The sequence below is a fragment of the Carassius carassius genome, chromosome 3 (genome assembly GCF_963082965.1).
Source record: "Carassius carassius chromosome 3, fCarCar2.1, whole genome shotgun sequence".
NCBI classification, from domain to species: Eukaryota; Metazoa; Chordata; class Actinopteri; order Cypriniformes; family Cyprinidae; genus Carassius; species Carassius carassius.
Window position 1 is genome coordinate 939427 of NC_081757.1, and position 15989 is coordinate 955415.

Sequence of the window (15989 nt, forward strand, 5' to 3'; positions counted from 1 at the left end):
CTTCCTGAGACTCACAAACTCAACTTCATCTGCACAACTTACAAAGAGTGAAAGGAAACACAGAACTTTCACGTGAGATATAAAATAGTGTGTGTTGCTTTAACTTCATTAATCACTTTGTAAAGCAATACTTGTACATATAATATTTTCTAACTCAGCAGGCAGGCACACCTGGAGGTTAAAGGCAGAAATATTTTGCTCGGATGTTTCTTAATATAGTTTAAACAGTTTAAAACAATAACTATTATTGGCTGCACTGTAAATTGAATGAACTGTTCTTATGAGGGCCTGTTTTTTGCAGGTGGGTGAATTTCTGTTGATGTATCAATGTGATTCCTGTGGGTTTGTTTGCTTAATATTAAGAACCTCATATTTCGCTTTTAGAAACTCTTTCAACATTTCTTAAAAAAAAAAACCTCACATATACATATACTCATATACCCATTATTAGGTATATATGTTTTCTTTCTATTTTATTATGAGATAATTCAGGATTTATAGTTTCTTATTTGTGTTTCAAGGATCTCTGTTGGTGTGGATACTTCTTTTTCTCTTATACTAGTTACTATGTGGTTTAGCTAATTTGAATATTGTTTATTCTTTAAGCAGGGAAGGTTCGGTGTAAAATATTTACAATACGTTTGTGCTAAACATAAAAGTAAAAGTAAAACATAAATGTCAACAACAGCAGCAGATAAACTCACGTAAAACCAGCAATATAATCTTATTTATCTATTTTGAATTATCATTCAATCACATCATAGAGCAAAAATGGTTTTAAATGCTATTTATTTTTCAATTAAAAAAAAATTCAGGCATAGTTTAACTTCCCTGTTATTGTTACTTGGGTTTATTAAAATGGAGCTGATTAAAAAGCACAATTAAACATTCATTATCTACATTTATTATTGCAAATGTTTACAATTTGATTCCCATGATATTACATTGACATACTTTTATATATATATATGTGTATTGGCTATTTTTATTCATTGTTTGTTTTTAGGAGAAAAACTAACGAACTACAGAGTAACAAACAAGACTTGTATGTAATGGAATATGACTTGATCACTCACTGTCCTTCTATTTCACGTCAGAGATGTAAATACAGTCCAGCCTGAACGGCTAAATGTCATGTAGACATAAGCAAATGAACGAGGATGTGTTCACATGCAAACATATTCATATTTTAGAAACAAGCTAACAAAAACAGACAGTAAACAGCAGGAGTATGAAACAAAACGAAATGAGAATTTTTCACAAAGAAAATCTTCTAAAACAAAATGTGACAATGTTTTAATTCTCACATTCCAATCAAGTCTTTAGACTGAGAAAATAAGACATTTATTCTGAAACAGCAGCAGCAGAAGATGATGATATTTCAGTTGGGATACTGGGAGTCCAGCAACATTTTCTAGCATTATAAATGGAGAATAGATATGAGGACTTTAATGCAGGGTGGTCAGAGTCTTCATCTCATTTCTGTTCTGTACGTCTGCCATGGTCTCGTCTTCACCACCAGGGGTCTCGTCTCTCGCCCAGTCCCCTTTACGACTCAGTTTGACGGACAGCTTGGTGAAAACAGAGCTCTCTGCATTAGAGCCACGACTGCTGCGGGTGGAGGCCGACTCAGAGTTGGTTCCTTCAAAGAGTTTGGCCATGAAGCCCAGACCAGCCTGACGGATGTGAGAGCTGCCAGCAAACACATACAGGACGGGGTTCACACTGCTGCTCATGAAGGCGAACGCCGTCACATTGGGACGGGCCACTTTCGCTGCTTTTAAAACAGAAGAGGAGACGCCCTGGATCACACCAATCACCTGTGAGAACAGATCAGCAAGAAAGAGAAAAGGCACTTTTGTGGGCTGACATAAAATGTGAGAAAACTGACTTTACTGAACATACTTCATAGGCACGGGAAGTGCTGCAGCAGCCCTTGTTTTTTCTTCTGTGGGTAACTGTTTAACTGTTGGGAATACTAACTAATTTACATTAAGTGCAAATAGGTTGCCTTGTTGGTAAATACAACTTCACCCACCAACGTGTGATTGGGCGAGTCAAGATTACAAAAGACAATCATCACTCATCAGTTTCAGTGGCATGGATGATAAAGTGTGAGTCATACTCTTTTAGATGCAATCAACCCGAACCTGCCTTTTGGCTAACTTTTTTTCTCCCGTCAAATTTCAGATCACATCAGAAAAGCATACATTTTTTAATAAAAAATAAGGAAATAATAAAAAAGTGTAAAAAATAGAGTATTGGGTAGGTCTGGTCTTTTGTGACAGTTAGGTGCCATCTATTAAACAATTTGAATTTTAGTAAAAATGTAAAAAAAAAAAAAAAAAAAAAAAAGTATAATGTATTACAATGCTTGCAATACAGGTGCATATGATTGCCACTATTTGCAATAAGTAATAAGCAGAATATCCTTTTTTAACAAACTAAGTGTAAATAGCATCTATCTCCAAAAATGTCAAATAAATAAATCACTTAGTGTAAATAGGATCTATCGCGCAAGCCCCGTTTATTTATTTAATTTAGCTCATGCTAAGTATTCTTTTAATACATTTACATTTTATGCACTTAATAAAAATGCCCTGCAATTGCACTTTTGGTATACTAAAGTGGTAAACTTAAAGTCTGCTAAATTGCAACAACACATTTTTTTTTATGCACTTTTATTGTGTGGAAGTAGTGCAACTAAAGATAAGTGGGACTGAAGTGGAACTTTTGCAAGTATATTTCAGGAACACTTTAAATATCTTGGCTTTAAAGGCAGATATTTTTCAAAGAACAGTCCCCATCAACATTGACATTAAAACACATTTTAGGATTAATATTAATAAATGTGCACTGTGTGCTTCAAATAAAGTTTAATTGTAATTTTTTGTCAGTCTCAAGTGATATGTCAGTAAATATTGTATGGTAATATATTTGAATTATATTTAGTATGAAATAAATGCATTTTAATTTAAACAGCTATATGACCTTTTTACTAGGCTAACCTTTTAATAAACCACTTTAACTGATCTTTCAAGACAATCATCAAGTAATAAATATTTGAGAAATATTAATAAATATCAAATTGAGCCAAAATATCAATTAAATCCAATTGTTTGGAAGCATTTCAAATCAAGAATGAACAACAAGGAATATAATTCACAAGGCTGAATCCAGAAATTGATGCAACACTTCCTTAATGCGCTCATAGCTATAATAAATCTGAAGCGTTGTTTCATGATAATTTTATGAATATAGTTACGTTGGTGCCATGACCCTGGTGGAAGTAAGGTTTAGTTTAGCACTGGAGGCCAGCTAATACACTGTAAAACCCGACAAGTAAACTTAACTCAAACGGTTTGAGTAAACAGATATCCTTAAGTTATGTTAACTCAAACCGTTTGAGGAAACTGATTGCCTTAAACCATTTAAGTTGAAAAAACTAAACGTTATGAGTACTCTGAACTTAATTCAGTTGAGTTCACTGAAAGAAGATATACATTGCAATTAAGTAATTAAGTGATTAACTAAGTGCTGATTGTTAATTAGTGATGAACAGCTGCTGTTAACAAACAGAATCACTGAAGAAAAGAGAAACACAAGAACTACTACAACTGACTTCAGACACAGTCTTAGATAAAATCAACTGAAATAAAATTCATGAAATCTCTCAAGATCTGATTAAACAACCCCACAAACAGCATCACCAGCTCCACTTATTAATAACCAGACTGACTTTATTTCTGTCAGACGTCTACAGAAGATCTTATTGAGAATGAACTAAGGTTTAGATGTTGATTTATTGTTTCATTTGAAGTAACAATGTTAGAGATCAGTGTTTGCTTTAGTTGGGCTCTTGACCCTTTACTTCTGTCTTAGTCTTTTCTCTGGCTGTTATAACCGTGTGTTTCTAAAACACATTTGTTGTAATTCAAAAGCCCAGAAGAAATGCCATCAGGTGTTAACCTGTACCTAGGTGTAGGTTATTATACTTTATATTTGTGATGATAATTATTCATTATTATTCACAATTATTGATCCGTATGGAGTCTAATCTTTGATGAAGTAGGTGTAGTGTATTTAGTAGAAGTGGACCTAGTAAAAATGACACTAAGAGCCAGTGGTTCTGTGATAATCAGTTAATATAAAAGTGACTTTCTAAACATTTTGTACACATACATTTTTCTTCTATGCCAGTAATTGGTCAAACACAGACATCAATAATCAGAATATGAACCTCTACAATGGTGATGAAAAAAACATGCTGCAATGCATGCTGGGTACTATTGTATTACAAAACTCATCCATGGCTCCCAGCATGCTCTGCAGCATTTTTTTTTTTATGGTCACCATTGTTGAGGTTCATATGCTGATTATTGATGTCTGTGTGTGACTAATTGACACCATAGAAGTCCAAACTGTTTGGAAAGTCTTTGTATTATCTGATAATCACAGAACCACTGGCTCTTAGCATCACTTTTACTATAATCAACCAAATTACACAACACCGATTTCATCAGAGATTAGACTCCATACAGTTCAATAATTGATGATTATCATCACCAATATAAAGTATAACAACCTACACCTACTGTAGGTACAGGTTAACACCTGATGGCATTTCTTCTGGGCTATTGAGTTACAACCAGTGTTGGGAAGGTTACTTTTGTTACTTTGGAAATGTGATAGGTTACAGATTACAAGTTACCCTGTTTAAAATGTAATAGTAGTGTAACTTTTTCAATTACTTTATTAAAGTAATGTAACTAATTACTTTTGAGTACTTTTTGATTACTTTTCTAAATTTGTGAAAATTAAAGAATAATAAATAAAAGCATATACATCAACTTAAATACAGTTATCTAATAAGCATGTGACGTATTCTGTGTAATAAACTCCTGAAACATTGGTGTTTTTTTGAAACTGCTGTCTCTGTATATGATGATAGTTTTCTCAAAATAAGTAAAATGCACATGAAGTGACACAGAGCAGTTCTAGAAATTATGTTTATGTGCTCGTGTACTCCTATATTGAGATGGCAGAGGTTAAAAAACACTGCGAGCTTCAGTAGGACTATGTGTAGTAAATGAAACCATGTCTTTGCCATTAATTTACAAGAAGGGCAGACTGGGAAAAAAATTCAGACTGGAAAATTCAAACTCATACAAACAAATTCATGGACAAAACTATTTTTTTGTATGGACCTGACATAAAAAATGTTTAAATCTTTAATTTGGGGACATGCTAAATAATTAAAAGTTCTCTCCTGAACTGCACCTTCACTTCCATTTTTCTCTTCAGTCTCTTTATTTTGCCGTTATCCATCTCTTTCATGACTTTAATACTCAAGATTGAACAAAACTATACTCTACAATACAATACTCTACAATACTACAATATCTTTATAGAAAAATCCTAATACTGTACACGAGTCATGTTTTTCCCTTACAAAAAATTACCATGCTTTTATTAGCCTATATAAAAGTAAAATAACCTTGTTTTTTTTTTTTGTTTTTTTTGCAAATGGATTTGTATTTATTTTTAAATAAATACATTTGTAAAATAATTTTACATTTTTGGTTATCACAGTTAAACAATAGTAACCATTTTCTCTGGATTTATAGTTAAATATTAAAATGTTAATTTTCCTAAGGGTTGTGTTGTTGTCTGTCGTAGCTCCCCCTGAACCTATAAATTTTTTTTTTATTAAAATCTGATTTTTTTTTTCAGCTAAATTACTACTGTAACATCACAACAGATAATAATGATGTCCTTTATATAGTATTTTGAGTGATGACTGATGAGCAACGTGCTGCTGCTTGATTAAATAAAAAAAAAAGACAAAAAAAAGCATCTTTACAGATGAAACTGACCTGAAACCCTGAACAGGAGTTCTGCTTCTCTGCTCCAGCTGTGCGCTTCCACAGTCCACTCTATTCTCTCTCTCTCGCTCTCTCTCTCTCTCTCTCCCTCTCTCTCTCTCTCTCTCTCTCTCTCTCTCTCGCATTGATTACTCTGAGTCTGATCCAAACTGTTTGGAGGAGGCGCGGAGAGCAGGAGATTTAATTATCAAATGGCGGATTCACAAATGATCGCTTTAGTGCATTCGGCAGGCAATTATACTTTAATGATATTAAATAGTGGGGCAAAATCGGCTGCCAGGCCACCGGGAATTGTCCTGGTTCTCCCGGTGTCCAGTCCGCGCCTGATTTCCACAGACACGCAGAACGTGCAGGAGTCATATATTGCATTTTTGGGGCTTTATATTCACAGACACTAGTCCATGTCATGTTTTGATTCAAGTGTACTGACCTACTTTTGATTTAGTCATCCAAAATGTGTCATGTTCCGTCCGCGTTAGTCATTCCGTTTTTATGACTGGATTCTACAAACTAGACTTGTGTTTCCGCATCCCGGAAATTATTAGGGCGGTATGTCTCAGAATAGTCAGTGCAATTTGGGAAAGAAATCAGTTAAATCTGTATGTGGATGTGTGTTAATATTCAAATGTAATCCCCTTTGTAATCGTAAAAAAAAATTCATAAGTAACTGTAATTTAATTACTCATTTTTCTTAGTAACTGTAACTAATTACAGTTACAATAATTTTGTAATTAAATTACGTAACGCCGTTACATGTAACTAGTTACTCCCCAACACTGGTTACAACAAATGTGTTTTAGAAACACACGGTTATAACAGCCAGAGAAAAGACTAAGACAGAAGTAAAGGGTCAAGAGCACAACTAAAGCAAACACTGATCTCTAACATGGTTACTTCAAATGAAACAATAAATCAACATCTAAACCTTAGTTCATTCTCAATAAGATCTTCTGTAGACGTCTGACAGAAATAAAGTCAGTCTGGTTATTAATAAGTGGAGCTGGTGATGCTGTTTGTGGGGTTGTTTAATCAGATCTTGAGAGATTTCATGTATTTTATTTCAGTTGATTTCATCTAAGGCTGTGTCTGAAGTCAGTTGTAGTAGTTCTTGTGTTTCTCTTTTCTACTGTGATTCTGTTTGTTAACAGCAGCTGTTCATCACTAATGCTCAATCAGCACTTAGTTAATCACTTAATTAATTGAATGCAAAGTTTTAAAACTTACATGGTTTAAATCAAGGCAATCTGTTTACTCAAACGGTTTGAGTTAAGTTAACTTGTCGGGTTTTACAGTGAAGGAGCTCTCAAGAGGCAGAATAGAGGCTTCGGTCTTTAGCATCCTTGCTAGAGCTCCTGCCTCCCATGAAACACTGGTTCAAAACCTGCTCAGAGCAGGGTTACATTTAAGGTGCAGTATAAAGCGCAACAGAATCCTGGTTTGAACATTTTCCCATGCCATGTTAATCATGGTCATGTGACAGCAGTAAAATATTCAGGGTATCATATATGTGACCCTCTCTGTGAAATCCAGTCTAAAGTCTCAAAATCTAATTATGAGATAGCAAGCATCAAAATTTGATGAAAAGCATGGTGATTTGATGATTTCAGTCTTTGACATGGTATTACTTAGTCAGTAATAAAGATATCAACGTTGCATTTGCACAGAACATTCTTTACCTTATGAAGTGATTTTAAGTAAAAAATGGTAAATCACAAAAAAAAAAGGCTTTAGCTGGGTTTTCACAGCCAGGATCACATATTGCGAGGTCTGACTCACCTGTAGGATGTTGATGAGGTGATACGGCAGCCAAAAGACGGCAAATGCAACGATGATGAGGAGGATGAGGGCGTTTCCTCTTCCTTTGCGCTGGAACATTGCACTACGCAGCCGACAGATCACTGAGATGTAGCAGAACAGGATGAAGGTGAAGGGCAGCAGGAAACCCACGATAGTCTCAAAAAGGTACTGAAAGATCTCATGATAGTCGCTCTCCCAATGGTACGGCATACACACATGCAACCTTCGATGGAATTGCGTCACAGTACTGTAGGTGCAAAGAAGATGTGAAAAACACAATGTCAGATAAAAAGAAGGACATAAAGAAGATTTATAAAACTAATTGTGCTGGTCCCAGTTTTTGATACAGTAGTGTAGTGTAACTGATTACTTTTTTATTCATTTCTAAATTTCTAAGTAACATTTTTATCTGTTATTCTCAAATCAAATAAGCATGTGTCCAATTCTGTGTCCCAGACTTCTGAAACATATTGTAGAGCAGTCAATGCAATTTGGAAATTATATTTTTTTTTATATAAAAATGATTTAAAATAGTAAATTATCTGAAAGTTTAACAAGGCAAACATGATTTTTTTTAAGGGGTAGGTTACAATTACGCGTTATGAATTGAATTGAGATTTGAGCAAGATTTTTCTGAGGCATTATTTTTACATAAAATTAACTAATTAAAATGACCATGTGTACGTGTACGGCATCATTTATCCCACAACCCTTAAAACTAAACATGGTTTTATTACAAATAAAACATGGTTACTATACTTTAACCATGGTAACCACAAATTAACCATGGTTTTGCAACACTAACCTAAGTTTAACCTTTGTATTTGTAGTAAAACTTTGTTTTACAAATGCGACATTTCCATGCCTTGAAAAGTGATGATGAACAAAAACGAACTGTGATTGGTTGTTTGACATGTCAGTCAAACAGTCTCTTGAGTGGGCCTTGGCCAATGAAAGCTATCATTTCACCATGACGGTCTGCCTACGCCAGACTATACAAATGTAAACATCAATATGAAAAAAAGAAAAACATTGTTACCACATTTTTACTTTAACAAATCCATGGTCATATTTTTTAAGGGAACACCAATAAGGCAAAGACCTTAGGCCATTTGTTTTAATTTTGGGAGTCCCCAATATCAGGTTGACATGTATGCAAGAAAAAAAAAAACACTTTCATTGTCTTTATTTTTACATTAAAAATGAGTGCTAAATGAGCGCGTTTACATTCACATTCTTAAGCCGATTATGCTTAATGAGCCGAAAAACACTCTTGGTCATGTAAATGTGATAACTCATTTTCTTTTATTGGAGTAAGATCATAAACGGTGTAAACATAAACTTGTCACAACAGGTAGTTTTTTGACTCTTACACCAATTTCGCATGTGAACGCAATAACCAGTTTTATGTTGGCTTATTAAAGTGTGCATGTGTGATACGGGATACACATTTTTAGTGCCGATTTAAGAGCATCTAGACCAAGCAAATGTCTTGCAGTAAAGAAAGAAGGAAATATATCACAAAAACAAACTTATTCATTACTCAGAAAATGATACTAATGTGTGCTCGTCTTGTGCAGCAGAAGTAGTAGTTCACTCTCAATGCTGCATTCACAACTGCATGAGAGGATATGAGCTGTACGTTTCCTAATATGTTGCAAGTTTAATTTCACAACTGACAAATGTATGGAATCAGATATGCAAATTATTATAATCTGATGTCACTTCAGGGAAATAACCTGATTTATTAATAATAAAAAAATCGCAGTGCAGCTTTGTGAAACAGCTATTTTTACTGCTCCAAAAGCTGCACGTAGTGGCAAAGAATGAATTTACATTTTCGTTCAGACCAATGCGAAAATCTACTGATCGTCAAATTTACCCAGGTTTGGAGGCGCAACAAGTGGGCAGGCAATATGCTAATGTTTCATGCTGATGTCAACATGAAACGCTTGGGATTATTTTTAAACGACTCGTTTAAATGATTTAGAGTCAATTCTTTCTTTTGAGAGACAACAACTTTGTACACGGTGCACTTTCAGATTTAAAACTGTGCAGGATGTTTTCATTCACTTAGAGCTGTGTTACACACTGCATGAAAGGTAATTTTCAAAAATCCATAATGGGGGCACTTTAAGTAAAAGCACAGAAGTACTTTCTTTTAATAGTAGCATACTTATGTAAGGAAATATACTTTTTAAGTCGATTGACTGTTTTATTATTGTTGAATGAAAGCATTCCGACTCAGAAGCAGCTTAAAAATACATTATGCCCTACTGGATACACTGACTAGCTTGTAGTATATTTGGAAAAAAGAGCTTTTAGAATGTTAAAAACTTCTAGAAGTGAAATGTGTGAGTTAACAAAGAATAAATCAATTGTGTAAAAATGAACACCCTTAGCCACACATTCAAGAGCAGTTGTCCAATTCATCGCTTCAGTTTTAGTTTCTGTAAAGTGATCATTTAGTGGTCAGTTGCTGACCATAAAAAGTGCACACTTGGGTGACTTTTTGATCAAATTCCCATGTTGACATATTGTTAAGGCCGGTTAAGGACATATTTTTAAGTAATATAGGCTACGAAAGGAACTAGAAGTTTGACGTGACCTAAGCAGTTAATAATGATGCAACATCTCACTAAAGAGAATGAGGTTTGCACAAGCAGCATTGTGTTTCTCTGAGACCGTACTGAATGATATGCCCATTGCGAAAATTAACCAACCACTAACCATAATTTAACCATGGTATTTGTGGTAAAACTGTGCCTCTTATGCCGATTTCGCATGTAAACGCAATAACCAGTTTTATGTTGGCTTATTAAAGTTGCATGTGTGATACGGGATACACATTTTTAGTGCCGATTTAAGAGCATCTAGACCAAGCAAATGTCTTGCAGTAAAGAAAGAAGGAAATATATCAGTGGGAAATCATGGTCTAGTGGTTATAGTGTTTGACTCCTAACTCTAAGGTTGTGGGTTTTAGTCTTGGGCTGGCAATACAACGACTGAGGTCCCTTGAGCAAGGCACCGAACCCCCAACTGCTTCTGATGTGTGTTCACTGCTGTGTGTGCATTTCGGATGGGTTAAATGCAGAGCATGAATTCTGAGTATGGGTCACCATACTTGGCTGTAAGTCACTTCGTTTTAAAATTATGTGGGGCAGCTGTGGCCTAATGGTTAGAGAGCTGGACTAGTTACCAGAAGGTTGAGTCCCGGTGCTGGCAGGAGTTGTAGGTGGAGAGGAGTTAATGAACAGCGCTCTCTTCCACCCTCAATACCCGTGGATGAAGTGCCCTTGAGCAAGGCACTGAACCCCGAGTTGCTCACCGGGTGCTGGATCTATAGCTGCCCACTGCTCTGGGTGTGTGTTCATGTGTGTGTGTGCACTTGAATGAGTTAAATGCAGAGCACCAACCATAACCATACTTGACAAATGTCATGACTTTCACTTTCATGATGTGATCTCCCACAGCTCTGACAGTGTGTGCACACATCCACACTTTGAGTGGACAGTGAAAATGCTGTATAAAGAAGAAAAAAATTCACCCACTGATTTTTAAAGCTGCTACATTATGGCAACTGCCTACTCTGAGGACCTCAATAGAAATGTAGTGTAGAGAAAAGTATATTTGTCTTTCAGATGTAATGACGTTAAAGGCATAGGTTGTTACTGATGTAACTGCTTGATGAAAGTGTGATTTGTGTTTCAGTGTGACACTTGAACGTACCGATAGAACGGCATGGGCAAAGCCATCAGAAAAGCAATCACCCAGATGCCCAACATGATGGACAGGATCCTTTTCTTGGTCCTCAACCTCTGAGACAGAAACGGCTTTGTGACGGCCAGCCAGCGGTCCATGCTCATCAGACAGATCAGGTAGATGGAAGCGTACATGTTGACACAGCACAGGTAATGGACCGTCTTACACAGGGTGGCCCCAAACTCCCAGTGTAGTCGATTGACCAGGAAGCGGATGAACAGCGGAGCGCTCAGGAGAACCAGCGCATCCGCCACGGCCAGATTCAGGATCAGCAGACAGGTGACAGAGCGGCGACGTACTCGACACAGAACCGACCACACCACAAACAGGTTCCCCGGGAACCCAAACACGAAGGCAATGACCAGGATAGAGATCCCGATCTGATGGGACAGGGGCAGGGATGCTGTGGAAGGCAAGGCGGGTGAGATGGAGGACCGAGCTGGTCCAGATAGGGCTGAGGAATTTGCAGGAACAGGAGTGGCCATTTGGTTCGGAGTTAACAGTGATGTTTCTCGTATATGCTGTAGAGATAAAGTAAAAAAACACAAGATCACTTTCCTTTTTGCCTTATACAGATCTATCTATCTATCTATCTATCTAGTTGTTATTAGTTTTGCTGTGTTAGCAGTAGTAACATTGCCCAACACAAAGCTCAGTTCCCCTTTTGGTTTGTTGTAAAAAAAAATACACTATATGACTGGGATTTTTATATTTATATGCCACAGAACATTCACATTTGAGTTTATCTGTCAAATCATTATACAAAACAAACTAAAAAAATCATAAGCATTAATCATGAATTACTGGAAATATTATTGAAAAGTTATGGAAACTTTTGAACCTTTCGACATCGCTCAGTTGACGCTTTCTCTTGCTTTCAGGAAAACCTAGCACAATGACACACTGCATCCGTCTGTTTGTTCAAATTTTAACTTCTCTAATTTAACAGAACATATTAATGTGACATGTGTGGCATGAAACCCTGAAGAGGCACTGTTTTTTTTTAGCACACCCCAAGCTGTTACACACACATTGTTTCCTGTTCAAAATATATTTATTGTTGCAGTTCTTGCATTTAAAAAAAAAAAAAAAGATTCTTATGGTGGCCTACCCACTTGAACTTTTGTAAATAGGCAATGATTTTAGTTAAAGTTATTATTATAGGTTAAGGTCATGTATTGTCTTTTTACATCAGTTTTGCTTCTAGTCATCTATATTCTATGAAGCGTTTCCTGCTGATAGGGGTGTTAACCATGTTTTTACACATTTATGACAGATAAGATCCTTTGCTCTTCCAGCAATGTTAACTGTTGTAAAGTCCTTAAAAACATTTCAAGCCCAACTGACATAAAACTGACATTATATATCTGATGTTTAGATAAAAATGTCACCAAGTCCAATTTACTCTCAATAAAACATGACCAAAATACTTTATTTTGTATTGTGGACCCCCTTGTGTAGATTTAAAGCTAGACACACTCACAAATGTGCACACACACACACACACACACACACACAGACCTGAATATGAATGCACTTCAAAAGCCTTACCTCAATTGCTTGTAATCTTGTCCGCAGACGAGCTCCTTAGCGCAAATATAGCCTATAGAATCAGTTTTGTCTCAGCGTCTCAGAAGTGTCCTTATCATTAACATCTTTTAAATAGTGGTGCTATTTAACGTCATCGCTTCCTCTTCTCACGCAGTACTTTAGAAACAACCAATTGCCTCAGACAGGAAAGAGCAAAGAACACTTAACATGCACAAAAAAAAAAGAAAGGAAAAAGAAATAATGTGACTTGGTTCATTTGTTTTGGTATCTTTTCTTTCTGTTGCATCTTGTCCTCCTCTTTTGTGCTCTAACTCTTTAACTCTTTCTCTCTTAACTGAATTAATTTGAAGCCGTGTCCCGTGATAATACTGATAATATGTGTGTGTAATACTTCGATTTCCAAATGCACCGCATTGTTGTCATAATAGGGTAGTGTGACCGTTTCCAGCTCCTGGACTGTTGTAACCAGGATGGGCCGTTCACACGCAACATCCAGATCCAGCCGGGGCACTTTTGCCTAATCTTGCCGCCCTGAAGACTATCCTCTGATCTGAATGAATTGATTACCTCCACAGTTACCACAGTTTTACCACAAATACCATGGTTAAACTATGGTTAGTGGTTGGTTAATTTTCGCAATGGGCATATCATTCAGTACGGTCTCAGAGAAACACAATGCTGCTTGTGCAAACCTCATTCTCTTTAGTGAGATGTTGCATCATTATTAACTGCTTAGGTCACGTCAAACTTCTAGTTCCTTTCGTAGCCTATATTACTTAAAAATATGCCCTTAACCGGCCTTAACAATATGTCAACATGGAAATTTGATCAAAAAGTCACCCAAGTGTGCACTTTTTATGGTCAGCAACTGACCACTAAATGATCACTTTACAGAAACTAAAACTGAAGCGATGAATTGGACAACTCTGGTTTAATTAACATTAAAATAATTGAGAATGATTAAAATAAACGGATGATTTTCTACAGATTACTGTGATGTAAAATAATCGATTTATTGAGAGTCATTGTTTCATTTCCTCATTTTCAGAATTTACATCTGTTACCATAATTTATCATTACACTTTATGTACAATCTGAACATTATTAAACAGCTGATCAGTTCACAAACACTGAATGACATACTGTATATTAAAGCCACAGGACTGGTATTTACACAAGTTCAACTGATCATAATCGAAGTGCTTTATTTTTTTATTTGATCTCCAAAGCTCCCTGTAATCCCAAAACTCAAACGTGAGCACACATGGGAGACATGCATCGTAAATCTTCACATTTAAAGGGTTAGTTCATACAAAGATGAAAATTACCCCTAGATTTTCTCACCTTAAAGACATTCATAAATGACTTTCATCTTTCTGATGAAAACATTTGAGTTATATTAAAAAGTCCTGGCTCTTCGAAGCTTTATTATGGCAGTGAATTGTGTTTTGTGGTTTTGTGATTGTGATTTTGAAGCAAAATAAAGTGCTTCCATCCATCATAAAAAGTACTCCACACAGCTCGGGAGTTAATAAAGACCTAATAAAGGCTTAAAGAGTGGGACCGACATGTTTGTGTAATAATACTATCCATATTTAATCATAATCTCTAGTTCCTGCATAGTAGGATGATATAGGTGTATTTCATGATGAATGGATTTATTTTGCTTAAAATGTTGATCACTATTCACTGCCATTATACAGCTTGAAGGGCCATGCCATTTTTAAGATAACTCAGATGGCATTCATCTGAAAGTAGAAAATCCTACACACCTTGTGGTCATAGGCGTCGATTTCGGGGGGGACGTCATGAGTCATTTTGTACCCACCACTTTTTTTTTTTTTTTTGAAAACCTCGAGTTCAATTTAGCCGTTCTGCTGCTGCGCTGGCTACACGCTTTTCTGTTCATTAAAACTGCAACAACTGTAACATTGGGATACGTTCTAGGTTGGGGGAGGGGGAGTCATCGTGTCACTGAGGCAGGTGCAGCTCAGCTGACGTGCGTAACTGCTAGCTAGCTAGCTAATAACATTGTTTGTCAAAAAGAGTGACAGAATGGGTTATTCATTTAGCCGATAAGATACCGGCACTTACTGTGCATGTCTGCTTGGCTTTAAAAAAAGCTCTGATGTCCTGTCCACTTCTTTTTGACATAATGCTGTTATTATTTTCTCTATATGACTATCGCGCTTCTTTTTTTTAAAGATTGTTTTTCAAATGAGTTGACAGTTTGGAATGGACAGTAAACGAGCGGGAACGAGGCTACCTAGTCTTTGCTGGGATTGGCCAGAATTTCTGGCGAATGTATCATAGACGAGCAAGTCATTTAGCCTTCATACAATATCACAAGGTTGCATCCTAGTGCCATGGACTATAACATATCAAAGTGATAACATGTAGAACAAATGGACGTTTTTGTACACACAGCATGGGTCTGCAGACCATTGACACAAAGGTAAGACGCGATAACTTATGTTTATTAAGATTTGCTGGTATTATGGCTAGGTCTTGTGCATTTGCACACAAGGGATCGGCTGTTTTAATTCTTCTCTTGCAATTAATGTTACGTTAGACTTCCTTAGCCATCAACTTAATTAGCTAGTTACGGTTTGCGTTCATACAGCAAGTATTGGGGGAGATGATTGTTGAGTAGTCAGTATCTTGTTTAATTATTGCTTTAATCTATTGCTGAATTCTGAAATAGTTGTGATGATGATGATGATGATGATGAGGAATGGATCAAGTTTTAGTCAAAATGCCTGATGTAGATTGGATGGATGCATGTTGTTGTGAATTAAGAGCAGTCAGATCATGGTGTGATAGTCAATAGTGTTCATCTGTGCTACACGTATTTTTGCTTTTTCAATCTTGATAAAATTTGTAGTGCTTAAGTTGTGTTTTGTGTAGATATGGTAAATTGTACTGGGAATTAAATCAAATTATTACATGGCTTGGTTGAATTCCACTGTAGAATGAAGTCTGTTATTTCTTGAT

At 36.0% G+C, this 15989-nt stretch overlaps 1 protein-coding gene and 1 long non-coding RNA gene across 2 annotated transcripts; one reads left to right on the top strand and one right to left on the bottom strand.

Moving 5' to 3' along the window:
- Positions 1 to 848: 848 nt before the first annotated feature.
- Positions 849 to 13280, bottom strand: LOC132115773 (leukotriene B4 receptor 1-like). Its single transcript, XM_059524185.1, has 4 exons — positions 12996 to 13280; positions 11412 to 11965; positions 7662 to 7929; positions 849 to 1820 (listed from the first exon to the last, which is right to left on the bottom strand). Exons 2-4 carry the CDS (start codon positions 11927 to 11929, stop codon positions 1449 to 1451), a joined length of 1158 nt encoding a protein of 385 aa, XP_059380168.1. The 5' UTR covers positions 11930 to 11965; positions 12996 to 13280; the 3' UTR covers positions 849 to 1448.
- On the top strand, positions 2094 to 7302 carry LOC132115836 (uncharacterized). Its single transcript, XR_009425571.1, has 3 exons — positions 2094 to 2269; positions 3181 to 3328; positions 7186 to 7302. It is a non-coding gene; the product is annotated as an uncharacterized LOC132115836 (long non-coding RNA).
- Positions 13281 to 15989: the final 2709 nt, after the last annotated feature.